Genomic DNA, 27,751 nt, shown 5'->3' on the forward strand with positions numbered 1-27,751 from the left:
GGGCTGGAATTGAATCAGTGTCAAACTGGCGAGCACCCAAGACAGGAAACAGGAGCCACAAGCCTGAAGACTGCTTTCCCCAGCATCACGCAGTGGCTGCAGGGGACCGCGGCTGGAGCGCGACGTGACCCAGGGACACTGGACACCACACGAAGCCAGGTGAGCAGCCAGCTCAGCCTCACGGAACCCTGGGACAGATCCCACTGGAGTAGGGAGGGCCCAAGTTCCCCGCTCCTGCCCAAGGGACAACCACTAGGCAGGACTGCCACCACCTTGAATTATTGCCACTGGGCAGGACTGTCCCCTACTTGAACTCTTGGTGCTGTGCATGAGACACACTCACTCTAGTGAACTGTGAGCAGGAGAGAGGAGAGCCCCTCGCAACAGCCCTCGTGCCCAGACCTTCACTTCTGCGCTGCCTCCCACCGGGTGGCTGGAGAGCCAGCTGTCCCTGCCCTCATGCCGAGGGGCAGCGGGTGCTGGGCTTTGGGCTCACACCCTGCCCGTGCCAGTCCTGCCACGGGGGCGGCTGAGGACCTGGTGGCCGTGGGTGGGAAGGTGGCTGTGGGTTCTCTGCTGCCTGCAGTGGGACCAGCGGATGTCTGCCTACCCGGACAGCTGCGGGGGCGCGTTCCGGTGCAGGGCTGGGGCAGTTTGTGCGGCTCTGGCTGGCATCGGCCGGGCAGGAAAGCTGGACTGGAACGTGCCCAGTGTGCAGCCCAGGTGTGCCCTGGGGTTCTTCCACTGGCTCCTTGGAACGTTCCTCCAGCCCCTCTGCCATCCCCGCTGGAGCAGAGAACTCATATCCCCCATAGAGCAGGACCCTGAGCAGGGCCATGCATGGGCTGCTGCAGCAGGGTCCCTGCCTTCAGCCAGGCCTGTGGGGAGGCTCAGCAGGCAGGGCTGGTGTTGGGGCTGTGATGGGCTTGGAGCTCATTGCCTGGCTGCTTGGTTTTTGGGGAGCAGCAGGCTTTCTCTGGGCTTTCAGTGATACCTCCAGCCCTGGAGTGAGGCACTGCTCTGGGTGCCACACAGGGAATTCCTCTATTTTGCGGACTTGATTTATCGTACTTTGGGTTGGATGAAGAGACCTACCAGGTACCATAACGCCCACGTGAAACGTGAGGAGCTGAGGGACTAAGCGCACGATGTCCTTGTTCTCACAGTGGGTGAGTGGCGGAGTGCGAGGTCAGCAGAGCTGGGGCGTATATCTGTGTTGCAGGTAAAGGTGCTCTTCATTTACAGGCTCCTGTGGATTCTGAGAAACGCGACGTTCTTTTAAAGAGCTCACCAGCAACTCGGAGGCTGCTGCTATGGCACTAGAAGGCGTTCTAATATTGCACTCTGTCATGCATCGTAATAGCGTCAAGTGCATGGGCTGCAACCGTCTGTCTGACGGAAAAAGTCATTCCCTGATTCAGAGCCAGCCTGAAAGTGTTCAGCCTCTTGAATCAGGAGAGGGACAAATGGGGGCGCGGGGCAGAAGCCACAGCCTGGCCCAGCCCCTCTCGCCATCATGAAGACCCCGGTGTCAGGAACTGGTGACAACCCGCCCTGCTGCTGCTAAGATGCCAGAGCAGGAACCAAGCCACAGCCTGCTTCCCAGCCCCCTTGGAGGAGACACGAGGGTGCGGAGGAGATGCCTGGGCTGAGCACCACAGCCTTGGCTCCCCTTTCCATCCTGCCCCACGCCAGGAGTCCCCAGTAAGACCCCCCTACTTCCCAGTCCCCTGCCCAGCTCCCCCACTCCTGCCCTCAATCTACTTTCTCTTCCTGGTCTGCTCGGTCCCACCCCCAGCTCTCCTACCCTCTGCCTCACTTCTGTACCTGCTCTGCATGGCCACCCCCCACCCCGACACCTATCCCCTGCCCTGAGCTTCTTTCTCACAAACCTCCTGCCCCAACCCCTGCCCGAGCCCCACGGCTGCTGTCTTGACTCCTGCTCCCCACCCGCTGCCCTGAGTGCTGCCATTTAAATAGCGCATGTATATTTCCCTTTTCATTTCACAACCAACTTACGTTGGTTTAGAGCCCGAGCAAGGCCAGGCCCCTCTCCTGGTACCTCCCTGTGGAGATGCTTCCCATGGCAGCAAGCATGGTGTTGTGGCGGTATTTCCAGTGACAACTCAGAAGAACGGTGTGTCGCTGTCAGAGCTGCCCGAGGTCCGAAGCGCACCTGTGAGACTGCAGATGCCATCTCGCAGGACTTCGAGGGGCCGCCAAGGAAGAAAGGTTTGTGTGAGGAGAGTGTTGCATTTGCCGGTCAGTGCTCGGAGGACTCCCAGCACAATGAAGAACGTTGACATTCTCAAGAATGGCAGCCACCCCACTTTAATTTACTCTCCGCAGAGGCCTTGTAATGAGAAGTGACTCCCCCCCACTCTTCTTTTCCCTTTTCTCTCTCTTGCCCTCTTCCTTCTTTGCAAATTCCTGCTCCAGAGTCCGATGAGGTGGGTCTTACCCATGAAATCTCATTCCCTAATGAATAAAAGGGCGCGACAGGACTGCTTGGCTTTGTGTGTGGGTGAAGCTACAGACTAACACGGTTCCCCCTTGGAGACTATGAACGTAAGAACGTGTTTGCAAACGTAACGAAGCTGTTGCAGAAGGTGGCGTGGATCAGGCTGGCTTGCCCCACACGTTTTGAATGGTTGTGTCCATCCTGGGGCAGACGCGCGTCCTGTTGACCGTGAGAGCATTATTTTTAACTGTACGAGTAATTTCCTATTAACGCTGCACAAGCTGAGCGTCTGAAGGCACATTGGGACCTTGCTGACATCCGATACAGAAAGCGGCTTTATCGCTGCAAGACACGACGGCTGTCCTTACTTCCAGGTATTACAAGGCTGCTTCAGATGTTTCCGGCCACGAAGTCGTTCTTCCTGTCACAGGACAAACTGCTGCTGCGAGTAAGAAATGTTTCAAAGATGAGCTCAGGGGCAGTTACCTTTGGCAGATGTGTGCATTGCAGTCGCACGCTCAGGAAAACAACCCCAGCAAGTTCCATGCACGCGCTGCTTCTGGGACACAAGACCCGGAACTTCATGTCGCCGACAGTGATGGGACACCTGGCACAAAAGTGCAAGGAGGGACTTAGTGAAGGGTATAACTGGTGATGCCAGAGCAGGATGTCTGCACAGCACAGGCTGGGACCGTTAGGAGCCATGGGCCGCACCCCTCCGAGATGTCTCTTGTTTCATGAGGGTTGTGCTGAGTGAGACGCAACTTGGAATGATGTGGTATCTCGGGTCAAAGACCTGACAGAGAAAAGGGGGAGAACTGAGGACGTTTAGTGCGTGATCAGTTCAGCCACTCAAGAAAGTTGCGGGAGGTTGCAAAAGTGATGGGGAGTTCAGCAATTTGCGAACATGCCAAAAATGGACCGACTATTTGTAGAAGTCAAAAACAGCCAATTGCTCTGTGACACCCCTGCCTCCCTTCCCCCCGGAGTACAAACCTAAGACGAGTCTAGCAAGGAACTGAGCCCACGCGGAGATCCCAAGGGAGCTCTGCAGCCAGCGGCTCGGCCCTCGGGCAGCATCTGGGTCCAACCCCTCCAGCAGCAGCCAATGCCGTGAGGGCAGGAGATCCAGCTGTGCAGGAAGGAGCTCCCCTGAGGCAGGAGGCATCAGCCTTTCCTGTCTCCTGGCACTAGAAGTCCCCCGGCTGCAGACCCCTCTGTCACTGACTCGCAGCTTCCTCGGGGTGTCCAGCTCCTCAGTGGCAGGGCCCCTCTCTCCAGGTGGGCACAGCAAGGCTGGCAGGAGTAAGCTGCCATTTCCATTGGCTCCCATTTGCTGTCCAACACCTGGTATCCTCACCTGCATATGCTCTTCCTTGGCACCAGGTGTCAGGCCCAGGCTGCCCAGTCTGGCTGGGTGCATTGCCTTCCTGTGGGTTTGGTCTGTGCTTTACCCTGCCGGGGGCAGCTTTCCCATCCGGTGGGGTGAACTGGGCACCTCTTACCCAAGCCTGATAAACTCTCCTGGCCCAGAACAGGTGTGATGTGCTGAGAGGCACTGAGCTCCCCAGCACCGGCGCCCTGGCAGCACAGCCTCTGCAGAGGTTGGCCAGCCCCCAGCCTGGCTTCTTCCCCATCCCTTTGGTGTAACTGGGGCTCTCCTGCCTTCTGAGACCGGTCCACCGTGGAGGCCAGTAGCAAGGCCTCCAGACTTCTGGGTCTGAGGGAGCTTGGGCCAGAGACCCAGACACCCAAAGCTGTTTGTCTGAGGCTCCTCTCCACATAGCTGTTCCACAGTGTGCTTATTGCCCTGCCAGTCCCTCTTGCTTCCAGGCGCAAGGAGCTGCAGTTAACGCAGAGGTGCCCCTGCCCACCTCCACGTAACAGCCAAAGCCTGACAGGGCAGCTTCCTGCCGCCATCCACTCTCAAATGGCCCCAGAGCCTTGTGCCACTATCCCTGGGCTCCATGCCAGCAGGCCCGTGAGCAGTGCAGCCCTAGGCTGCTGCAGAGGTGCCTAGCTGTAGTGGTGACACCTCGCCAGCCTCCCAGCCCTTTCGAATGTGCCACCTGCCTCACAAAACGCCTCCCAGCCAGGCTGACAAGCAGGCTCCAAAGGCCCAGTCCCAACGACAGCAGCGGGTGGAAAGGGATGGCCACAAAACTCAGCACAGGATTGTCTCCCGTAAGAACGTGGCTCCCCTCGGCTGGGTGACCAATGCCGATTCACACAGGCTCCCCGCGTGCCTGAGGCCGTGATCAATGTCGGCTAGGACAGGCCTACGTGTGGTGGAAAGCCAACCAGGCTGCAGAAAGGGGAATTCACGGACCAGCATCAATCCCATTCGTTCCGGCCTGGACGGCCTGGAGCAGGAGAGAGGAAGGCTCTCGCCATGGCAGTAAGCCAGGACGGGAAGAGCTGAACTGTTACACAATCAACCACTTCCCTCATTGAGGTCCAGACGTGAACGCTGGGGAGGTCTAACGCCGTCGGCTCAGGAGGGTTTAGTGCACTGAGGTCCAGACGTGAACGCTGGCGAGGTGTAACGCCGTCGGCTCAGGAGGGTTTAGTGCACTGAGGTCCAGAGCTTCAAGTGCAGAATGATGGTGATGTCCCCTAGCAGGGGTGGAGAGAGATTCCTTGCACCGCTGCATCTGAGTATCGTCATGCCAGCACTCGCGTGCTATCAGTAACGGAGGCAGAGGCAGAGCGCCCATTGGCATTAGCAGCGTGCCATCAGGCCTGGGAGAGCAGAGACCAGTGGGGTGGAGGTTTGGCCTCTAGAAGAGGAGCTCAGCGTGATCCTGCTGCTGGCCGCACCCCCAGGAGCCAGTTGCACTGAGCCCGGGCAGTGTCTGGAAGGGATGGAACAAGGATCACTCCCTCCCCATCACACACAGAACCCTGCCCCCCATTCAAACCAGTCAGGCCCCTCCTCCCACCCTTGGCCTGTTTCCTGGGAAGAAGGGGGTCACCTGGCTGCCTGGGTTACAAAGAGCAGGGAGGGCCATTGCCTATGTGTGAGGAGTCAGCACACAGAAAACCCCCTCCCCACTGTGTACTGGTGCTGTGCCTGGGGAAACTGAGGCACCCACCTTGGGTCGCTGCAGGACAGTAGGAACCACATGCAGCCTGACCAGGGATTAAAATCCTCACATATCCACTTTGTCAGACCATCTCTCTCCCTCATCACCTGCTGCCTTCTTCCCTGCCGTGAAATGGGCTGCTTAGCGCAGAGCTGACCAGAAGGGTTAATTACACATACACTATATGGAAAGCATTTGCAGCAGGCACGCTGCATGGTTGATCCCTCTCTCTCCCCCTCCTGCCACTCTCTCTCAAAGCTTTTCCCTTTAAATCAAACACTTTCAGGTTGGCTGGGTCTGTACAACTGATCACTTCCTGGCTCCCCAGGCGATTCGGCATGGAAAATGAATTCCACTGCAAGAAGCAGAGTTCCCACGTAAGCGAGGCTGATTCTGGGAGGTTCATTTTATATCCCTGACATTTCTCTTGCTGTCAAAGCAATTTGGGTGTTGGTTGCGTTTGGAACCGAAACTAGAAGGTAATCAGCATCAAGTGCCCCTATTTCCAGACTCGGTTAACCCAGTACCTTCCCTTCCCGTTTTGCAACGCCCAGAGCTACTACCACCACCATAGCCAGTAGCAAGGGCGTAAGGGGTGGTGCAGAAGCCAGGCCCATTTGGGGTGAGGTAGGGTGTTTGTGTCACAGGAGATTTGTGATCCACTGAAGCAAGTTTGCACCCATGTAGTAACTGGTTTTGTGTCGATTCAGGGAGATGCTTTAGAGCCAGGACTACCTTCAGTGCAAGATGGGGTCTTCCACCACAAGGCACCCAAACCAGTTGCAGAGAGCTCTTCTGTCACCACACTGGCTAACAAGAAGCCATACATGTAATTTCTTCAGACAGTCCAGTTCTTCTGTGCAGTAACCCTCCTTGTACAGATGAGAGGTTATCAAAGTCAACGTCATCAAACAAAAAGGTTCTCTGATCCCAAAGGACTAGCCATGTTTCCAGGTGAACGTGTAACTTGGACTCCTACCCAAAGAGCATGCTATCAGCCCATCCTTTCACATCTTAAATCTAAAGAAAAGAGAGAACAGGTGAGAGTTTAAACCTGCGAAAGGAATCCAATGCAACAGTTACCAAGTTTGCGGGTCAGTCTTGTAGCAGAGAGGAAGTAAACTGCTGGTTAAGTTGAGTCTCTGGAGTGCATCTGCTGGCAGGGTGGGCCTTTCAGTCCTTTGTTTGGAGCTTCTCCAGAGGTGAGAAGCAGGATTGAAGACAAAATTAAGGGGCTTCCAGGGCCCTTTATATCTCCTCTGCCATGAGGCTGCTTGTAATTGGGCAGGCGGCTGCCAGCCCCCACAGTCAGTCCCCTGGCTCTGCTCTCTGCAGGCAGCGCTGGGTGGGCTCTACTCCCCCAGCTCCGCAGCACCCTGCCCCTGTCTCCCCCGGCCGAGTGGGAAAATTGGCGGGACAAAGCGGGCCTGGAGTGGTATTTCCCAGGGGCTGGGAGCAGCCCCTTTGTCTGCTGCCAGCTGGGAGCGCGGCACAAAAAGAAGGCCCTTCCCTGCAGCCTGGGCCACCTCCATTGAGCTGCACTCAAGCAGAAGTTAGCTGCAGCCTCGGTGCATCGCTTTGCTCTTTGTTGAAGCACCCACTGGCGGCTCATCCCCTCCCCACCGTGCCCCTTGGGCTGGGCCGGGAGCGAGGCGGGCGCTCTGTGTTAACGAACTCAGCCTCACCCTTCATTCAGGGTGCAGGCTTGGCAACGGAGAGGGGAACTGGGGCTGGGGCCAGGGCTGGCCCAGCAGTCGCTATGGCAACAGTACATCGCCGTTGCCAAGGGAAACAATAAGTATGTCGGGGGAGAAAGTCATCCCCCTGGTGGGCTCACCTGCCAGAAGGGAGGGGGCTGCCCAGCCCGACGCTTCCCCCCGCAAGCTGTCAGCCCGCAGAGCGAGCCGACAAAGGCCCCGGTGGACGGCCTCACCTTGGGAGGCATCTGAAAAGCCCGTCCCCCAGTGGGATGGATCAGGGAGCCAGGGAAAGGTCAAGCCCAGAGCGACAGGACCCCGCAGCTTGGAGCTACCTGCCCGTCCTGCGGGAGTGGTTTCTTTCACCTCCCTCGCTGGCTGTGCATCCTGTTGCACTTCGGCCTAGCACTGCTACAAGCACCGGATGAAAAGGAAGAGCCAGGCCAAGGCCTAGGCCTGCTGCCATCGACGTGGAGCTTGCTGCATCTTGGCTGGCGGCCTGCCCTGGCTGGTCTCGGCTGTGCTCTGATAAGGGCTTCCAAGGCCATGTTCCAGTCAGCTACTGAGCCCCACTGTGGCAGGAAAACGCTGCTGGGGAGCCACTGCAAGTACTGGCCGATGCACTCCAGAGCCGGAAGCACGCCCAAGTCTGGCCAGCCAGGAGCCCGTCTCTGCTGGGTGTGCTGGGCACAGCTCCTGGTGTGAAGGCGGAGTGCTGGAGGCTAGGAGGTGAGGAGGCGGTCTGGCCTGCCTTGAAGGACCCGCTGCGCTCCTTGGGAGCATGGCAGACAGACGGGCTTCTCCCAGACACGACTGAAGAGCTGGGGCATGCGCCACTCCTGTGGCTCTGTGACACAGGCACCGTCTTCCCACTGGGGAAGGGGTGTGAGTCATACCAGCACTGACACATCCATCCCTGACCGCGCGTGGCTGGTCTCCTTGGGCTGTGTCTGATCCCTGACCGCGCGTGGCTGGTCTCCTTGGGCTGTGTCTGATCCCTGACCGCGCGTGGCTGGTCTCCTTGGGCTGTGTCTGATCTTAGACTGGACTGCGGCCATGTCTGAATGAGGAGAGTAGCTAGAAATAGCAAATCCCAGTCACATTGGGGCTACTGCTCATGAGACTCTGATTTTTGGTGAGCCCCAAAGACAATGACTGTGAAAAGGACCTGGAGGCCAACCGGCCAACCAGCCATGTACAAGCTCCCGGTGCAGCTCTGCACCCAAGGTGGTAACGTGACCCTGCTGGGATGGGGAGAAGGGAAACTGAGCAGCCACAGGGCGGTGGGCTTAGGGCTGTAGTGAGCACTGAGACCATCAATGAAAGGGCGTCCACACAGCCCCAGGATGCTGAACACCTGGAGAGGTTCGCAGCAGAATCGTAAGAATGAATCCAGGGTCGGGTAAGCTGCCTGGCAGCAAGACATTGAAGGGTTCCATCTGTTCAGCTTCACGCCGGGAAGGCTACAATGGGACCTGGTGGGGACCTACAGCTCCCTAGGCAGGGAGGAGATTTCCGAATGCAGAGGGCGCATATCTCCCAGACTGTGAGCCAGCAGCTGGATGCTGAGTCTGGACAAAGTCAAACAGGAAATAGGTGTTTCACGGCGGGGGGCATTAGTCCTGGAGCACCTTCCCCAGCAATGTTGTGGCTGTCTCCAGCTCCAGAAACCTTTCCCCGAGATCAGGAGTCCCTGTTAGAGAGCTCTGCTCTTGTCCACGCATAATGCTGCACTGGAGGCAGGAGCTGCTGAGAGAGGGGATGGCTCTGGCCTGGGCTAGGCACGGGATCAGAATGGCTGGTCAGGGTGGGCCTTTTGGGCCTTGTCAGCTATGATTTCCCAGCTGTGAACGCACTCGATTCACTGCCGGCATTCATCAGCTGGGCTGTGAGCCACAGAGTCATAGAATCCCAGGGCTGGAAGGGACCTCAGGAGGTCACCGAGACCAGCCCCCTGCCCAAAGCAGGACCATCCCCAACTAACTCATCCCTGGCAGGACTTTGTCCAGGACTCCTGTGCTTTGTCTGGCCAGCTCCTGCTGTGTCACAATTGGACCAAAGCGAAACCAAACGGGCAGCCCTGGGCTACGGGGCAGTCCCTGACTGTGAAGGAAGCTTTGGACAGGCCTTGCTGTCCCGGGGCCACTTCAGAGCTGTGCCTTCCAGCAGCCCCACGCTTTGGGTGTGCACAGGTTTGGGTTCATCCCACAAGGTGCAAAGCCACTGAGATGAGGGGACATGGCTCTGCCTCTGGAGCTGAGGCAGGGACTGATGGTGCTGCACGGTGGTGCCCAGAGGCGAGGAGGGCTTTGCTTGGTGGGAGTCTGCACTCCAGCTGGGCAGATGGCTGGGCCAGGAGGAGCCCGGAGGAACTGGGAAGATAGATGTCTTTGCCCAGGTTTCAAATGGGTACAAATTTCTTTCATCTTAGGTTTGTTAAATCTTTCAGCGTGACTAAAAAGTCCCAGCGAACGAGGGAACTGGGCAAATGGGCTGGCGACACACTGAGCCGAGGCATGCAGACAGAAGGAGCCCGCCTGATTTTCAGCAGGGGAATGATGAAATAATCGGAGCCTGGGCAATAGCGGTAATTGTAACCATTCCAAGCGCCTGGCCTCCTTCTGACAAATGAACACGTTGCAGGCCCCCTCAGAGCTGCCCCGTCTCGGGCCAGTTTGACAAAGCAGCAGCCGACAAGCTGTTAAATCTATCAGGGGATGGTCGATTTTGTTTGAAAACAGCCTTTTCTAAAGCCGGGTGTCCTTTATGGAGCCAGCCTCGCTGGGCCGGTGGTGCTCGGGGAGCGCAGGCGCGGCGCGGCGGGCGCAGGAAGGCTTGAGGTGGCTGATGCTGAGGAGGAAGCCACAAAGCCGCCGTTTGCCTCTTCCCCACTGATCTTCACAGTCTGGCGCCCTACTCCTGGTGGGGCTACCCCCGCCCCGCTGGTCTGATGTCACAGGCGGTGCGGAGAGAGCAGCCCCTGTGGTGTGGCGCGGCCCCCCGCACAGCATGGGGCCTACATGCCTTCCTCCCCCATTGTCTACAACTTCAAAAAGGAGAATGGGGGGAAAAAAGCACAAAAGCAGCTGAAAAACATGCTTCATAACCAATCCCCAATACTTTCCCAGCTGAGGGGCTGGAGCCAGGCAGGGGGAGAGCCGTGCAGGCAGGGCGGGGGCAGGCGCCTCATCTTTGGAGCCTACGACTGGCAAGAACTTCTTGTGGGAAGTTGCTTCCCGGAGCCAGGCTCTCACTGGGAGCCTTTCTCCTCAAGATGCTCTCGGCACTCCTCCTGCTGGGCTTGGCCTCCCTCCCATGCTGGGGGTCCCCGGTGGGCCAGAGCCACTGCATCTGGCCAGAAGGACGGGGGAGGAGGGGCCTGCAGGAGCCCAACAGGCAGACGCAGCAGCTCCAGCACCATCAGCGCAGACACCGGCACCAGCTGCGAGGTAAGCGCCTGCATCTGACTCCGGCGTCCCACAGCCGGCTCGGCGAGGGGCAGGTACCTGTGAGCGTGTTGGAGAACATCAGGCAGACCAAGGTGAGGCATGAGCTGAGGCTGGTACGAAATGTGAGAGACAACCAGCAGGGGCTGTGGCCAGACCTCAGACAAAGGGGAGAGACCAGGAACTGTTGGGGCTCAGTGCAGAAGCTGAGTTTGTTTGCTGTTAATGGTGTATTTTCTTACCAGGATTTGTTCAGGTGTCTTTAGGTTTGTTTTTTGCTCAGTTGGTGCTGGGGTGTAAACGGGTTTGGAGCCAGGGTCTGGGCATCGAAAGGGCGTTGTGGGGGCTGTCAGTGCTGGGGTTTGGTGCTGTGAGCAGCTGCCAGGGACAGGAGGGTCATTCTCCTGCTGGAGAAGGCCAGTTCCCGTGTGGTGTCACACTGAGATGGATGGGGCTGGCACAAACCCTGCACTACACAACAGAGGGTAAGGAGCTAAGGTCCCTTTAAGGCCCATGCAGGGACTCAGGGCAGAGTGGGGAGAGACACTTCCCTGAGCCCTGAAGCTGTCATAGCTGGTGGGGAGGTGCTCTCCCAGCCAGTCCCACCATGGAACTGCCACACCCGGGCATGCCCTAGGGCCCCAGCTGGGAGCCTGGAGGGGCAGGAGGGCCCCAGCTGCCCAACTGAAGCCTGGCCTTGTAGCGTGGCTAGGTAGTGATTGTGGGAGACATGGCCCATCACACAGCCAGGATCTGCCAGCCCTGCTTGGAACCTGGGCCACCTGTCCGATAGCCTCGTATTCGCTCAGCAAACGCCCACCTGGAGGAAATGGCGTTTCCAGGACAGAGAGCTCAGCCACAGTTCAAGTTCAGCTGAGGTCACCGGTCAACTCAGGGCCCTTCTTTCTCATAAGCCACAACCGTCCTCGCCTCGGCTAGAAGTTCTGCTTGTCTGGGCCCTGGGCAATGCTGGGAGGCCCAGATGGCATCGCGCAGCCCGGGGACACGGCAGGAGCGGGGCTCCCCAGGCTTGCCCCATCTGGATTACGGCGCGGCGAGGAGACAGAACAGGAGGTGTCTGGCAGTGAGCAAAGACCTACGAGCACAGTTCCCTCTCCCAGCTACGTCGTGCGTGGCCCTGCATGTGTGTGCAGGCTTGTGTGTCGCCCTCCGGCTCGGGCCCCACGTTCATGTGAAAACTCGTTTGCTTATTTCCCTTCCTTTGCAGCTGCACCAGTGCCTGCTCCTCGTGCTGGGCCCTGCCGGCCGTGGGCTAAACTGAGAGCGGGTGAAAGAGCGCTGCCACCGGGGCCCTCTGGGGAACTGGCCAGCTGGCCCGTGGCTGCAGGGGCGGGCGGGTCAGTTCCACAAAGCACTCGCTCTTTAGCTCTTGTGAGTGCCTTTGAAGACACTCCTCCTTGCCCTCAGGGCCCCGTTTTCCTGCACCGCTCTGCCTTCTCCACGCCTCTCCCCGGCACCAGCATGTGGTCAGCCAGGGGGAGACCTGGCTGTGGCCAGGTCAGACCTGCTGGTGCCTGTGCTGGGGTATTGCTGGTGACAAGGACCAGGGTTCAGCTCCTCCCAACACGGATGCACTCACTCACCCAGCCAGACCCTCCCCTCTGCCCCCTCGCTGCAGGACCCTGGCCAGGAGGAGGATTTCTGAAGCCGACGGAGGACCCCTGTGACTGTTTGAGCTGCGGCTGCTGGGGTGAGAGCTGGGAGCTGTGGCGTGAGAAGGTCTGATGATAAAGCCGGGCAGGCCAGAGCTCTCCCAGTGCATGCGCTCTCCTTCAGCTCCTTCTGTTTATGTTTATCCCCGCACTTCCTGCCTGCCTGGGAATATCCTGTGATTGTGAGTCCAGCGCGCTGACCCCCGAAGCAGGGACAGCTTCACAGGGTGCAGGACGGGAATAGTGAAGCTCGTTAGTAACCATTTCACACATGAGGATGCATGCGACCCCCTTCCTTCCCGGCCAGCGTTCTCACCCAGGCTCCAGCACATCTGGCTCTCTAGTGGGGGCACTGTGCAGGGACTGGCCAGAGTTCGCAGTGCTGCTCTGGGGGGCCTGTCTGCGCCAGCCTCCTGCCCTGCAATTTCCCCTTCTCCCTGGGGCAGCTCTGTTGAAGGCACTAGCGTAGGAAGACGCCAGCAGCCTCCAACGCTTTGCCTTGTCCCATGCCACAGGGTTCACTGGTGCTGGTTGGATGGTCGGGGCTGTCCTGCTCCAAGTGGAAGTGGTGTAAAATCCAGTGCAGATTTAGCATGCTGGCCTCTGCCCAGGGGTGGAGCTATTATCGCTGCGGGGTGTGTCAATGTAACCACCCACGGGCAGACTTGAATCTGGGACCTCTGGAGCTTCATGCGTGAGCCTCTACAGATTAAGCTACATGCCCTGAGCACGTGGTCACGCTACAGCTCCTGGATTTGACGGGCAGCCAAGAAGAACAGTCAAGGAACTTCTGGTCCGTTCAAGATGTCGTCAGTGCTTGCAGTGCTCTCTCGAGGCTTGTGACACACGGTGTCTTCTGGAGCCGGGAGAAACTGAGACAGTCTGGTTCAGCCTCTGGGAAGCTCCTGATTTGAAGCCAGTCCTGGGTGCTGGGGCCCAACTCCTGCTTTTGGAATGGGTGGGGTTCTCTAGTTCCAGTGTCTTGGGCCTTGGGCCTGGATTCCCCAAGGGATTCCAGTTCCGGTTCCATTCCCACATGGCCGTGCTCTCCTATAACCCCTGCCTCGGGAGCGGGACTTGCATGCTGCTCACATCCCATAGTGAGTGCTAAGCACCCGCTAGTGAGCCCTTGGCGGGGGGGGGTCACTTTCACGCTCTGCTGTCGGTACTGGCATGGAACAATTCGGTATTCAGCAGAGCGAGAACTAGGACCTGGGCTTGTGTCCCCCCCAGTTGAGTGCCCTGCCCTGGGCTCCAGTCACTCCCAGGGTCTGGCTCTGGCCTGAGGGCTGTGCAAGGGTTTCATGCCATATGAACAGTGAGAGGAGCCACTGCAGGCCAGGGGCAGAACTGGGCTCAAGTCCCTGCCGAGCAGGGCATAGTGCGCCAGGTGCGTGCTCTGACCCCTGGGCTAACGGCTACCCTCGCTAGCACCCCAGTGTGGTAGGTGTTAGCCGATGGCCAGCTGAGATGCCACGTATGCCCTTGTCTATGGCAGAGCCCACCAGTGACCAGGCTGAGAGCAGCTGAAAGCGGCTGGGTCTTTGTTTTGTGTTCAGTTTGCACAGTAACAGGAGTCATCAGGTTACCACTTAATTACTTTGTTTATTTACCTAACAAGTTAATCTCTTACTGTTACAATGTTGCTTTGTTTGTTTACCTGGCAAGTTAAGCTCTTGTGGTTACAGTTGTTACAAGGTTTCTACTTTGATTACAAATAGCTAGCATGCACTCTAATTCAGAGATCTGTGCTTGTTAAATGCACGCAAAAGAAAAAGATGAAATACCCAGCAGGTCTTATTCTCACCCCGTGTTACCAACGTGGCTTGGCCAGTTTCCCCCTCAATCCCTTGGGAAGAAGTCCTTTGTCCCTTTTTCTCCAGGAGTCGGGCGTCCCCAGGGACCTGGGGCGACCCCCACCCTCCTGTCCGGCAGGAAAGATGATTGGAGCTCAAATAGGGGGTCTGCCGGACCCCTCTTTTATACCCATTGGGTCACGTAGGCGTCTTCCTTGGTTTAATTGAATTAAACTGTCTGATGCTGGTTCTCACAGGGAGTTCAAGGGCGTAGCTCACACCTGCGAGGTAGAGACAATTAGGGGCATTTGTTTCTTAATGGGCCGGAGATTTTCCTGGTGTCTGGGACCGGGTGGGCGAATCAACTGATGGTAATCAGCCAAGGGCAGTCCGAGGCCCAGCTGTTAATTAGCCCACTGTTCTTAGCTTTGCTCCAGAGCTTCAAGGACGGTGGCTAAGATAAGCCCATCTGCGCTCTGGGGCATTCCAGGGCTGGGCTGTTCCTTTTAACCCTTTCGTGCTCTGAAGCACCGAGGGAAGGCAAGATGGAGTAGAGCAAAAGGGGGGCGGTTCTGTCTGGCTACAGTAGGTCACAGCTACCTGCCTGCATCTGCACAGGTCATGCAGCAATCATGTGGCGGAGCTGAGACTACAGTCAGCTTGAGTCAACAGGGTGCCCTGGCAGCTCAGAGGGCTAAGGGTAAATGGCTCAGTCTGGAGTTCAGCAAAGGCTCCGTTAGTCCAGCAGGCCAGGCACCAGGCCCCGGGGCAGGGAGCAGAGAAGAAACCTGGTTTCATTTCGTGCCTGCTCGCTTGTTTAGACAGGGACACAGCACAGGCCATGGGCTCTACGTGCAAGGGGGCCCAGGCCCGGGGGGCTGTAACAACAAGGGGGGGCCAGGCCCGGGGGGCTGTCAGTACGAGGGGGCCTGGGCCTGGGGGGGGCTGTCAGTATGAGGGGGGCCTGTAGGCAAGCAGCTAGTTAGAGCTGCAGGAGTTAAAAGACAAGAATTCCTGTGCCAGGGCTGGGTTGTCTGTGGAGCTGGCTGGCCTGGGCGGCTCCCAGCAGGAAACAGGAAGGTCTCTGCTTGCCCCTCCTGCCTGTACTCTGAGGAGGGCTCATTAACAGTCCTATTTCCCTAATGAAGTTGCAGGCAACAAGGCTGGAGTTCCCAGACCCTCCCCGGCCCTCAGTGAGCAGCCAGCAGCCTTCTGAGGTGCAGAGGGACACACGCGGGGGCCGACAGCCACAGGCCGCGGTGCAGCAGGTGAATGGGTTCAGCCTTGTCTCCAGCGCCCCTGCTGTGCCCATACCCACGCCTGGGACAGCATGGCTGCGGCATGGCTTGCACTGTGCTGCAGGGGCTGCTGCTGGGCGCAGCCTGGCTGCAGCTGGAAGGTGAGTGCTCCCAAGGGCTGGGCCCTGCTGAACTTGGCCAGGGCAGGCAGGGATTCCTGCTCCTGTCTGTCACTGAGTGCGGGTGAGATGGGAACCCTCTGCTCCCGAGGCTGTGGGAGCACAGTCTGGCCAGCATTCTGCCGGGCTGTGGCTGAGCTGAACCCCATCTTCTGATGCAGCTCAGCTCCGGGGTCTGGCCCAAATACTGCAGCAAAGCCGGCAAGGACACCCTGCTCCCTTGGGACAGAGCTGTTGTCTTGCAGCCTCCCTCCTGTTGGGAAAGCAAAGGGGAGACTCCCAAGCACTGTTACAGGCTGGGGACCGACTGGCGAAGCAGCAGTGCAGCAGAAAAGGACCTGGGGGTTACAGTGGATGAGAGGCTGGAGATGAGCCAACAGTGGCCCTTGTAGCCAAGCAGGCTAATGGCATATTGGGTGCATTAGGAGGAGCATTTCCAGTGGATCTAGAAGTTATTCTTCCCCTGTACTCAGCACTGGTGAGGCCACATCTGGAGTATTGGGTCCAGTTCTGGCCCCCCCTGTACAGAAGGATGTGGATGCGTTGGAGAGGGTCCAGCAGAGGGCAACAAAAATGACTTTGGGGCTGGAGCGCGTGACCTGTGAGGGATGTGTGCTCATTTATTCACCAGAAGAGAAGGGCGAGGGGGGATTTAATAGCAGCCTTCACCTTCCTGCAGGGGGACTCCGAAGAGGATGGCGAGAGGCTGCTCTCAGTAGTGTGGGATGGCAGAACGAGGGGCAATGGTCTCAGGTTGGGGTCGGGGAGGTGTAGATTAGATATTAGGAAAAAATGTTTCTGCAGGAGGGCGGTGAAGTGCTGGAATGTGTTGCCCGGAGGTGACTTAATTGGGGTTGGTCCTGCTTTGGGCAGGGGACTGGACTTGGCGACCTCCTGAGGTCCCTTCCAGCCCTGGGATTCTAGGAGTCTGTTGTTCTTTTCTTTTGCGCATCTCAAACTGCGAGCGCCTCCAGCCAGAGGCTGCTTCTATCTGCATTGCACTGTGTTCAGCTCTGAGAGCTGAACTGGGCTGCAGCTGTGTCTGCCTGGGGTTGACACAGACCCACCAGCCAGCTCAGTCTCTGCTCACAGAGGTGGCAAAGCTGCTTTTTGTCCCTGGCAGTGTTCGCTGGCTGGGGAAGGAAGCATTGGAAATGCTTAGGCAGAGCGGTTCTGGAGCTCTGAATAGGGACAATGCAGCTTTGAGTCACTGCAAATTATCCTCTTTCACACAGCTTGAAAGGTTCCCAGCGGCCGAGCTCCCCCCGCAGCCCTGGCTGGTGTCGCAGAGCATTCACTCCAGGGGTTGGACCCAGCAGCTGCTGTGCAAAATGGAGAGCAGCTCCCACACAGAAGCCCCTTCATTTCCTGCAGTAAACAGGAAGCAGGAGTGAGACAGGAAAGGGTGGGATGCAGCACTGGTGTGTGTTAAAATAACACAAACAGCCAAAAAGGAGGCGAGTCAACGTTAATGTTCATGTTAAAGGGACACACGCGCACAGCCCTAAAACATGGAAATGCGGCGTCCAAAACCCTTAACTCTGCCCTTAAAGTGCCAGGTGACAAGTATCGGGCAAGGGCTTCCCAACTTTTCATTCCGTCAGTCTCCTGGTCACCCATTGCTGCTGTGGCTGGGCTCCATTGGCTCCCGGCCTGTGTGGAGAACACACCCACCAGCTGGGTGCGCACGGCGGCGGGCTTGTGCTCTACAGCAGAACAGAGCAGTCCCCTCTGCTGTGTCAGTCGTTTCTCATGCTCCTGCTCCCCTCCTTCCATCCTTGTTCGTGCCAGACTTTCTACTCATACGCTAGTCCCTGGGGAGCCAGCCTATGTAGGGTTGTCACCTGTAGGCAGGCAGCAGCTGCAGGCCAAGCCCTGGCACAGAGGGAGCCGAGGAGAGGAGTGAGCGATGGAGTGGGGCCCTGGGAGAAGTGGTGGAGCAGAGGAAGGGTCACAGGAGGGAGGTGGCCATGGCGGGGAGATGGGAGCGCTTCCCAGCAATTGGAAAGACAGCGACAACCCTTGTCCTGGAAGGAAGCAACGTTCATGTGTCTGTGGCAGGGTCAAAATCCCCTGGTCTCTGAGCCGCCCCAGCCACATGCCGTGGGATGGGAGAGCTGGACAGGTCTGGCTGTATTTAGCCATACAAGGCCCATGAGCGAGAGCGGTGCAGAGAATCAAGTTGCCTAGGGTAGCGGCTCACTTTCTGTGTGAGGGTCTGGCCCCCCGGCCATCCCTGCAGTACCTGAACACCTGCTGGGGACAATCACTAGCACAGCCCCAGGAGACCCTTGGGGGGGGCCTGGCACTTGTCCCTTTGCGGGCCCAGAGCAGACGTTTGTGTGTGTTTTGAGTGGAGGAAGAGGATGGCCTAGAGTCACAGAGGAAGCCATGGAGATGGAGTAGAGGCTTCAGTCTGGGTGCCTCTGTGCCTGGCCAGCCCCAAAGCATTGGTCCAGCCTCCTTCCCTGCTAATGTGGGAGACACTTCCGTTCCTTTAACTGCTCCCTCCTCCCCACCGCCAGCTCTCTTGGCATCAGCCAGTGCCGCAGCATCGACCCTTCTCACCTGGGCTGAGGCCTCTGGGACTTTGTAGCTCTACCTGATGCTAGGGAAGAAGCCTCCAAAGTGTCTTGGGGAGCAGAAAACATCTTTCCTGCAACGTGCTGCCCAGAACCGGACACAACACTCCAGCGGAGCGGAGCAGAGCAGAGTGGAAGAATCGCTCCTCCCGCCTTGCTCACAACACTCCTCTTAACGCCTCCCAGAATCACGTTGGGTTTTTTTTTGCAAGTGTCACACTATTGACGCATACTCAGCTTGTGCTTCACTCTGAGTCCTAGATCCCTCTCCACACCATTCCTTCCTAGGGGCAGACATCTCCCATTCTGTACGTGTGCAGCTGACTCGTCCTTCCTAAGCGGAGTGCTCTGCATTTGTTTGGGTTGAATTTCATCCTGCTTACCTGAGATCATTCCTCTAGTTTGTCCAGATCCTTTTGAATTCAGACCCTGTCCTCCAAAGCAGTTGCAACCCCTCTCTGCTTGGTATCACCTGCAAATGTTACAAGCATTCGCTCTTTGTGCCATTATCAAAATCATTGCTGAAGATATAGTTCCATGCCCCTCGTCATCTTTGTTATCATTCTCTGCACTTTGCCAGTTCCACCTGGCCTCTTTTCATGAGGTGACCAGAATTGGATAGAGGATTGAAGATGTCAGGGAATCATGGGTTTATTTACTGCTTTGTTATCTCTTCTTTCCCTAACAGCTCCTAACAGTCTGTTAGCCCAGGGGTGGCCAACACATGGCCCGTGGGCCAGAATCAGGCCTGCAAAGCTGGCAGAGTGAGTGTGGGGCACCAGGCTGGCACTCTGAGGTTCCAAGCCACAAGTAGTCTTAAGGAGCCATTTGCAGCTCCAGACAGTGCCGCCTGATCCTCCTCCTCCAGCCCTGTGCCCCGTCACACTGAAATAACGGAACTCAGCTGAATTGGTTTAAAGGCCGGCAGGGTAGCGGGAGGGATCTGGCCATGAAACCAATTAGACTGAAGGAGGAGCAGGTATCGTCTGAGGTAGGTGAATCCTGGGTCTGGGGCTGAGAGGTGTTAAACCTGGGCACAGCGGAGCAGGTTTGGGGCTGTTTTGTGTTTGGCCCCTGAAACATGTCAAAAATTGCCATGTGGCCCGCGCTGAGAAGAGCTTGGCCACCCTGCGTTAGTCTTTCCGACTGCTGCTGTGTGTTAATCTGAAGTGTTTATCCAAGATCTTTCTTGACTGGCAACAGCCAATTAAAAGCCCGTTGTTATACACGTATAGTTGAGATGATTCTTTCCAGTGTGAATTATTTCAGACGTACAAACATTCTCCTCAGCCTGAGGTGATAGAACAAGGAGCAACAGGCTTAAACTGCAGCAAGGGAGGTTTAAGTTAAACACGAGGAGAAATTTCCTCTCAGTCAGGGTGATGAAACGCTGGAGTAAACTGCCTACGGGGTGGTGGAATCTCCATCGCTGGAGATATTGAAGAACAGGTTGGATAAATGTTTGTCGGGGTGGTCTAGATGGTGCTTGGTCCTGCCGTGAGGGCAGGGGGCTGGGCTCAATGATCCCTCGAGGTCCCTTCCAGTCCTAATGTTCTATGATTCTGTCCCTGTGAGCCAAAGAGAAGCGACCAGTGGCAATTGCACTGTCCCTGGCCCCATGGGCAGTGTGTGACCAATGGGAGCAGAGCATTCCTGTTGATGTCCACTGTCAGATGGGGTGTCCTGGGCTTTACTTAGCTTGGAGTTCTTGGTGCTGTTCTAACAGCCCCCAGCATGATGGGGCTCAGACCCGTGGCTGGGGCTCCTACATCCATAGGCTGCTCCGGGCTGGAGCACCCAAGGAAAAAGCAGTGGGTGTTCAGCACCCACCAGCCCCCCACTGATCAGCTATTGAGCAAGCCCTGCCCATCAGCTGTCTGGTGGGTGGGACGGTCAGCTGTTGGCAGCGGGCAGGAGGGCGCGGGGGTAGGCTTGGGGGAACGGGTGGAGCAGGGGTGGAACACACAGCTGGTGAGAAGCAAGGCGGCTCCTGTGCTTATGTCTATGGACTGGCCTGCAGGGAGTCCGGGGTCAGATGGTGGGAACGGGTCTCCTCCGAGAGCCCTCCCAGAGTGACAGCTGGGCTGCTGCCAGCGACCGGGCCAGGCAGAAAGGCTGAGCTGTGGGAGGGGGTTTGGTTGCTGGGATCTCAGCACGTGGGCCCAGCCGAGCACCTCCAGGAGCCGTTTGGAAAGGGGTGGCAGAGTGGGTGGCCAGGGCGCCCCATGGGGCTGTGGCAGTGTGATGGGGAGGATGCGGCGAGGGGAGCTTGAGGATGTCATGTTCTGCTCTTACCCCTAGGGTCCAAGTCCCGCTCTGAGGAGTTCCCACCCTCCATCATCGATCATCCTGCAGACCTGGTGGTGCGCTGGGACCAGCCAGCCACCCTGAACTGCCGCGCGGCCGGGAGCCCCCAGCCCACCATCGAGTGGTACCGCAACGGGCAGCGCGTGGAGACGAGCAAGGACAACGTTCATTCCCAGCGCACCCTCCTGCCTGACGGGGCTCTCTTCTTCCTCCGCCTCAGCCAGCAGAAGGGCCATCCCGACGAAGGCCTGTACAGCTGCGTCGCCACCAACCGCCTGGGCAAGGCCAGCAGCCGGAACGCGTCCCTCTACGTTGCTGGTAAGGGGCGAGGAGCACTCAGCGTATTGCGTGTCTGGGAATGGCCCTGCTCACCGGCCAGCCAGGGGATTGGCGTTTGCATTGACAAATCTTTGTGGAGCCTGCTAAGCACCACCCCAGTCTTGTCCAGTTCTCTGTGGTCCCCTGTGGAACAAATGGTACTAAGCCATGATGCATCAAGCTGTGGCGGGGGCTGTGACCTGGGGCAGGGATTGGGGTGCAGGTCTGGGGCAGGCTGCATTTTTGGCAGTTGCAGCTCTGGACTGTGGTGGCCGATTCTCCCCCTCCACCCAATATTTTCCCTTGCAAGGGTTGCTCAGTGCAGGAAGTGACGTTTCGTTCGTGATGCACTGTGGTCTTGTCAGCTGAGCAGGCTCAGAGCCTTTCCCGTTAACACTTCCTTACCAGCAGCCACACAGAGGTTGCTGTGTAAGTCTGGACCCTAACAAAACAGAGCACAGTCCGGTAGCACTTTACAGCCTAATGAAAGAATTTGTTAGGTGATGAGCTTTCTTGGGGCCAACCCACTGCTTCAGATCTGGTTCCCCTGCCTCAGACATGATGCCTGCAGGTTATAAGTATTGGTACAGGCAAACGTGGCTCAGAAGATGCATTTCATAGCAACGCCAATGAAGTCCTGCCCATAGGCAGTGAGTTACATGGGCTCTGGCACCATGAATAGTCCAGGCTGGGGGCTGAGCTTCAGCAGTGTTAACGGCACCACAGCCTGCATGCGGCTGTGAAGACTTGGGGTGCAGCCCAGCTGTTGGGGCAGGGCGTGTGTATGACCAGCGGCCGGGGGAGGAGGGTACGGGAAGTGTGTCATTGAGGTGACCTCAGGCTCATTAGATAATCCCCAGAGCATTGCCAGCTGCTCCAGTCTGGGGGCAGGAAAGGAAAGGTGAGTGACGGTGATTTGCGGCAGAGTTTGGCGGCAGGGTTGGGCTTGGTGAAGTGGGGATGGTCAGTGGGGCACAGTGACACCAGGGATCACACCTACCGGCAGGGCAGAAGAGGTCGTGCTCGTGGGGGACTGGTACCGTACGTGACAGAAGCCCAGAGTCAAGTGAAGTCAAAGCTGAAATGAGCCAAACTCTGCCACAGCACCTGGCTGGAGAGTAGTGCCATGCTCGGCTCCGGCGCCCCCGGCCAGGGCGGCGCTCATCACCTGGCTGGAGAGTAGTGCCATGCTCGGCTCCGGCGCCCCCGGCCAGGGCGGCGCTCATCACCTGGCTGGAGAGTAGTGCCATGCTCGGCTCCGGCGCCCCCAGCCAGGGCGGCGCTCATCACCTGGCTGGCTGTGCGGCGGTCACGTGTGGCTAGCTGGCTTGAGCTACAAACGTGTCTTCAGGCTAAGGGGGCCAGTTTGCCAGCGGGGGCGGAAGGGCAGGAGGGAATGGTGTGCTGAATGGCTCAGCCCCTTGTGGGGCTGGGTAAGACCCTGTATTTCCGCAGAGCGTGAGGCCCTGGGGCTGAGCCCAGCGGAGGGGCTCATGGCTGGGAGCACCCAGCTTCTCCGTACCTGGGGCGCGACTGCGCCAGAAGCGGCTCAGGGAAGAGCAGGAGGCTGGAGGGGCCCTGGCATCACGACGTGAAACACCTGGGGGCAAGTGTGGCTCTGGGGCCGCTGCCTGATGGGGCCACGTCCCGTTTCCTGCTCGGCTGGTTCTGCCTCGTGACTTTTCAGCCAGATGCTTGCAAACCCCTGGGAAATCCCAGTGAAGTGCAGACCCCGTCCCGGTGGGGGAGGGCCCATGTTTCCCATGAGCTGAGCACTTGGGCAGCTGCCCAGGAGAGATTCAGGTGCCGCCCACACAGTGCTCGCTGCTGCCCACGGCCGGCAGCCTGTGTGCGTGTCTCCGGGTGGGGCTCAGCCGTACATGCCTCGTGCACGTACCAATTTATTCCACACATGGACACCAAAAATTACAGTGGCCCTTGGTGAAGGCCCCAGCTGGCCCTGCCCAGGCCCGCGGAGGGCTCAGTGTCTTCCCCGGGCCCCCATGGGATGTGGCCCTGGACTCACTGCCGGGTAGTTGACGGGCTGGGTTGGGTTCTGCCTCCTGGGCTGTGCAGCAGGAGGGCTGGAGGCCTTGCAACGGGCTTTGGCTTTTCTTGGTCTCACTGCAGCACTGCGGGAAGATTTCCAGCTGCAGCCCAGCAACCTGGTGGTGTCGGTGGGGGAGCAGGTGCTGCTAGTGTGTGCGCCCCCAAGGGGGCGTCCCGAGCCCACCATCTCCTGGAAGAAGGACGGGCTTCCCATAAGCCAGAGGGACGGGCGTTACGAGGTAAGGTCCCCTCCACAGACCCTGTCTGCCTCGCTATCCCCGCCTCCCCTCCAGCACCAGGTAGGGGCCATGGCTGCATGCTGGTGCACTGAGCCCCCGGGCACTTGCTGCCTGCAGGGTGAGGGAGCCACCTCGCCCCCGGCTTCCCAGGGCTGGGGACAGAGCCACCTCGGCCGGCTGCGGGCAGCCAGGCCTGGCGCTCTCGAGCCCGACTAGGTGCTCTCTTGGTGGTGCTGCCATCCCGGCTGCAAGGGCGCAAGGTTCCTGCCCGGGGCCTGCCTTGGCTGGGGTGACACGTGGGGCCCTGACCCCTCCCTTTCTCCCTGCAGCTCTCCGGCGGGAAGCTCCTGGTGGTGCGCGCCCAGAGGAATGATGCGGGGCGGTATGTGTGTGTGGCCTCCAACCTGGCAGGCGAGCGGGAGAGCAAGGCCGCGCTGGTGTCCGTCCTGGGTGAGCAGCCGGCCCCGGTCTGGGCCCTGCCGCTGGGCTGCTGTCGTGGGGTCACGGCCCCCTAGGCTCAGTGCTCATGTGCAGCTCTGGGATGGTCCCAGGGACGGCCCCGTCAGCCCACTTAGGGTCCCGCTCTCCCACTGGGGGGAGGCCCGTGGCTTGCCTGCTGCCTGGGCCCCGGCCTCCGCACCCCCGCCCAGCTTTCCCCGGGACTCTTGTCGGAAGGGCACCGGAGGGACACGCACTGAGCACACAAACGTGGCCCGCATGGGCAGCCTCCCAGCCAGTTGTGACCGGTGAGACAGGTAGGACCCACGTGGCCTGTGCCCAGGAGCCTGCTGCAGTCTCCAACTGAGGGGCCTTCGTGGCAGGCCACCTCCCACCAGGGGCCAGGCTGCTTCTCCTGAGCCCGGCAGGGCGGCGGGAGACGGGAGCACACCCCAGGGTCTGCCCCCAGGCGAGCGAGGCAGTACTGGCTGGCAGGGACCAGGCCATGCTCCCTGGAGCTCGCAAGGCCAAGCGTCCAGGCACGCTGTCGGGAGTGGGACTTTGCCTGGGGGCGGAGACCCCTAGCCAGGCCTTCGTGGGGGCAGCCTGGCCCCTCTCCCTGCTCCATGTCCACTTCACTCCCGGGCTTGCAGCCGGCTGCCTGAGCCCTGCAGAGCATCAGGGGCTTCTGAACCTGACCCCTGGACCTGGCTCAAGCTGCGACAACCAAGCAGAGCCCCCCAAGCGCTCAGCTGCATGGCTCAGAGACTGGACTGTCTTCTCTCCCACACAGCTTTCCCCAGAGAAGAGCCAGGCCCTGCCATAGCCACTGGTGTCCAGGAAATGGTGCCCTTTGAGCTCAGGCCGCCCAGGCTCTAACCACTAGGCTATGCTCCCACCTGCTCCAGACAGACCACTTCCTGCCCGTCCAGCCTGGTGGGAAATCGTTTCCAAGCTTCCAGCCAGCAGTGCGTGCAGGGCTCCTGCCGCTGCCAGAGCCCACACACGCCCCACCCGAGGGGAGAGAAACAAGCGAAGTGGGGGCAGGTGCCTTATGCGGCAGCGTAACTGACAGGCAGGGTTTGACGCAAGGACCCTGTTTCAAAGGACGCTCCATCCTGGGCTCCGGGAGGGACCTGGCTGGAGGAGCTGCTGGTAGAGCCCAGGTTTGGCACACGCCCCGGGAAAGGCAGTTGGGGCTGCCTGTTAGCGACGTGGCTTCCGTTCCCAGCCATGGAGGGTCCTAGCAGAGTCCCCAGAGCCTTTCTGCTTGGACCTGTGGCGTCTCTGGCTCCCTTGCAGCATTTTATGGGCCTTCCTCCTTTGGGTAGTTGTGTTGACCCTGTTAGCCCAACCCCTCCCATGTAGGCAGTGGCTGTGGAGAGCCGCCTGATTCTCCTTTCGGACCGTCCCTTCTCCCTGAGGTTGGCACATGCTGGCTGGGCAGAGGCCCCCAAATGCTGGGGAGCTGCCCCGAGGGGGTCATAGGGCACCCTTGGTGGCATGGTGGCACCAGGCCAGGGCGTGGCAGCCATCCAGCCCCCAGCTCTGCTCTGTCCCCACCCGCAGCCGCACCTTGACCCATGTCTGGTCCCAGCGCCAGCCTTGGCTTGGCTCTTCACCTGGCCGGGGGTGGCTGCCTGCCCCACCATGGCCTGGCCGCAGCTCGGCTCCCTGGCACACCGCACCCCCTGCCTTAGGCCTGGCCGCTGCTCCATTCCCAGCCCCAAGCCCGAGTGCAGTTCCAGCCTCAGCCCCCTGAGCACGTTCGTGCCCCGGCTCCGGGGGCTGAAGGTAGGGGAAGGGGCCGGACCCCAGAAGTTTGGGGAGCACTGAGATACGGGGGACAGGACCTGGTGGGGCTGGGGCACTCACTGAAACCTCCGCTCCTCCCTCCCCAGAGAAGCCGTCCTTCACGCGGCGCCCCAGCGACACGGTGGCCAGAGGAGGCAGCGCGGTTCAGCTGGCGTGTGGCGTCTGGGGGGACCCCCTGCCCCAAGTGCGGTGGCACAAGGAGCAGGGAGAGCTGCCCTGGGGCAGGTGCGTTGTGTGTGTGGTGTGAGCAGGTCCTTGCTGTGCAGGCCGGGTTCCCTAGCGCCTGTTGGGCGCAGCACTAGCAGGGATTGGTGGCGGCCCAGGCCTGTCCTGTTCCCGCTCTCCTGGGGGTGGTACAGCCCCACGTTATTGGTTTGCTGTTACCCCGAGTCCCGTGCACTGCGACGGTGCCCCGGAGCCGGCCAGGACAGGGCGTTGCACCAGGGCCGAGTCCCTGCCCCGTGCCACTCTCAGCAGCTGCCCTGTCTCTCCCGGCCAGGCACGAGGTGGACGCAGAGAACACCTTACGGATTCACTCGGTGATGGCGCTCGACTCCGGCAGGTACATCTGCACGGCCCAGAACCAGGCGGGCACCGCCACGGCCGGGGCCTCGCTCAGCGTGGAGGGTAAGCAGCTCCTCCGCGGCCAGCAGCGTGGCAGGGCTGGGCCAAGCCATCGGGCAGCAGAGACCCTAGTGCCCTGCGCCCCTGCATCCTGCCTGCCCCAGGAGGTGTCACCCGCCATCAGGCCCAGGCCACTGCCTCGCCCAGCCCGCGTCTCTTCCCTCTCTGAGCAGCCCTGGAGCAATTGCCTCCGTGCTCCCCGGCCGGCACCGGCTGGGCCATGACACTGCCCTGGGCTGCTGGGGGCAGCCCCACACGAGCCCCAGCAAACCCCCTTTCTGGGCCTGGGGCGGCAGCACTTGGACAGTGCTCCTGTCTCTGCCTTGAGTCACGGACCCCGTCCTTCCCCGGGGCTGGGCATGCCCCGAAGGAGAGCCCCTCCCTGGGCTGGGCTGGGCTGGCCTGTGTGCTGGAGATGTCGGGGTGGGGCCCTGCCGTGCCTCTTAGCTGGGCGTCTGGGCTGCCCACCCGTGGTACCAGCCCAAGGCGGCGGCCGTCAGAGGGGCGAGTAGCTCAGCGCAGGAGGCGCTGGCCCACTGCCCCTTTCCTGCGCCTAGAGCCCCTGGACGCCTGGCAGACGGAGCGGCCGAAGGATGCGCCCGGGGGGCTGGCGGACATGCAGCTGTACCTCGACAACAGCACCGTGCTCCCCTCTTCTGCCGCCGTCTACCTGCACTGGAAGGTCAGTGAGCAGCAGCACCTGCCTGGCAGAGGGGCCCAAGGACAGGACTGCCGCCAGCGCCGGGAGGCGGGAGGCTGGCGGCCAAGTGCAGCAGGGCCAGGCAGGCCGAGGGGTGCCCCATCGGCATGAGCCGCCAGCCCTGTGCACCTCAGCGTATGGCAGTGGTGCTGCCCAGGGGCTGCCAATGCGTCAGTCTCTCGGCCCGTGTGCAGCTGCCGCAGGAGAGCGCGTCCCTGGCACGTGCCATTGGCCAGCGGCTCACACAGCACCTGCAACTGTCAGCTCAGTCCCGGGCCACCCCAGAGGGCAGCGTTTAGCTGCCTACCCATCCCTGCTGTATTCATCCACCCGGCCCTGCTGGGCGTCATCTGCTCTCCTTCCTGCCCACCATCCAACTCTTGTCCACCTACTCACCCAGCCAGCTCCCCCGACATCCCCTCCCCACGGACTCACCCAGCTAACCCTCCACCCACCCCCACACCCACTGACCCACCAGCCGAATCTCCCACCCCTCCCCTCAAGCCAATCAGCCACTCCTCTCTCAGCTCCCCACCCTCTGGCCTGTGCCGGCCTCCCCTGCCCTCGACAAGGCCTCAGGGCTCTCGGCGAGAGCAGCCGCGCTCCCCACCCGCCACCCCGCCTGCCTGGCTGCGGCCCAGGGGGCACCACCCGAGCAGGACAGGAGGAGAGGTGGCCACGGACGGGGGGGTGGCAGATCTCTGGCTTGTCCCCAGCCCCCAGCGGCTGTGGCTGCCTTCCAGGTGATCGGCCCCTCCCGGCTCGCTGAGGGCCATGAAGTGCTGTACCGCCCGCTGGCGCCGCTCAGCGCCGACTGGCTGGAGCAGAAGGTGCCCACGGAGCACAGCGCCATCGTCCCAGCCCTCCGGCGAGGCTACAAGTATGAGTTCAAGGTGCGGCCCTACGCTGGACAAGCGCATGGCCCGGACAGCAATGTCCGGCACCTCTGGATCCCAGAGGAAGGTACGTGCCCAGCCCCTGGCTCAGCTCCCTCGGCAGGGCGTGGGGGGGAGAGGAGCAGCTCCCTGCACAGTCCACAGAGCCCAGGTCAGAGCTCGCAGCCCAGCAGAAGGGCGCAGTCTGGCTCCGGCCAGCAGTAACTC

General features: G+C 59.9%; 1 protein-coding gene across 4 annotated transcripts in view; it reads left to right on the top strand.

The window, feature by feature from the left end:
* Positions 1-15,314: 15,314 nt before the first annotated feature.
* Positions 15,315-27,751, top strand: part of ROBO4 (roundabout guidance receptor 4) — a 63,850-nt gene continuing 51,413 nt past the window's right edge. For all 4 annotated transcript variants that reach the window (XM_074976689.1, XM_074976686.1, XM_074976687.1 and 1 more), the window contains exons 1-8: positions 15,315-15,558; positions 20,460-20,783; positions 22,914-23,071; positions 23,401-23,521; positions 25,411-25,549; positions 25,824-25,951; positions 26,506-26,630; positions 27,392-27,611. In XM_074976689.1, coding sequence (XP_074832790.1) covers positions 15,432-15,558; positions 20,460-20,783; positions 22,914-23,071; positions 23,401-23,521; positions 25,411-25,549; positions 25,824-25,951; positions 26,506-26,630; positions 27,392-27,611 — 1,342 coding nt within the window. In that variant the 5' untranslated portion in view covers positions 15,315-15,431. The remainder of the gene's footprint in view (positions 15,559-20,459; positions 20,784-22,913; positions 23,072-23,400; positions 23,522-25,410; positions 25,550-25,823; positions 25,952-26,505; positions 26,631-27,391; positions 27,612-27,751) is intronic.

This window comes from Carettochelys insculpta, chromosome 25 (assembly GCF_033958435.1).
Source record: "Carettochelys insculpta isolate YL-2023 chromosome 25, ASM3395843v1, whole genome shotgun sequence".
Taxonomy (NCBI): Eukaryota; Metazoa; Chordata; order Testudines; family Carettochelyidae; genus Carettochelys; species Carettochelys insculpta.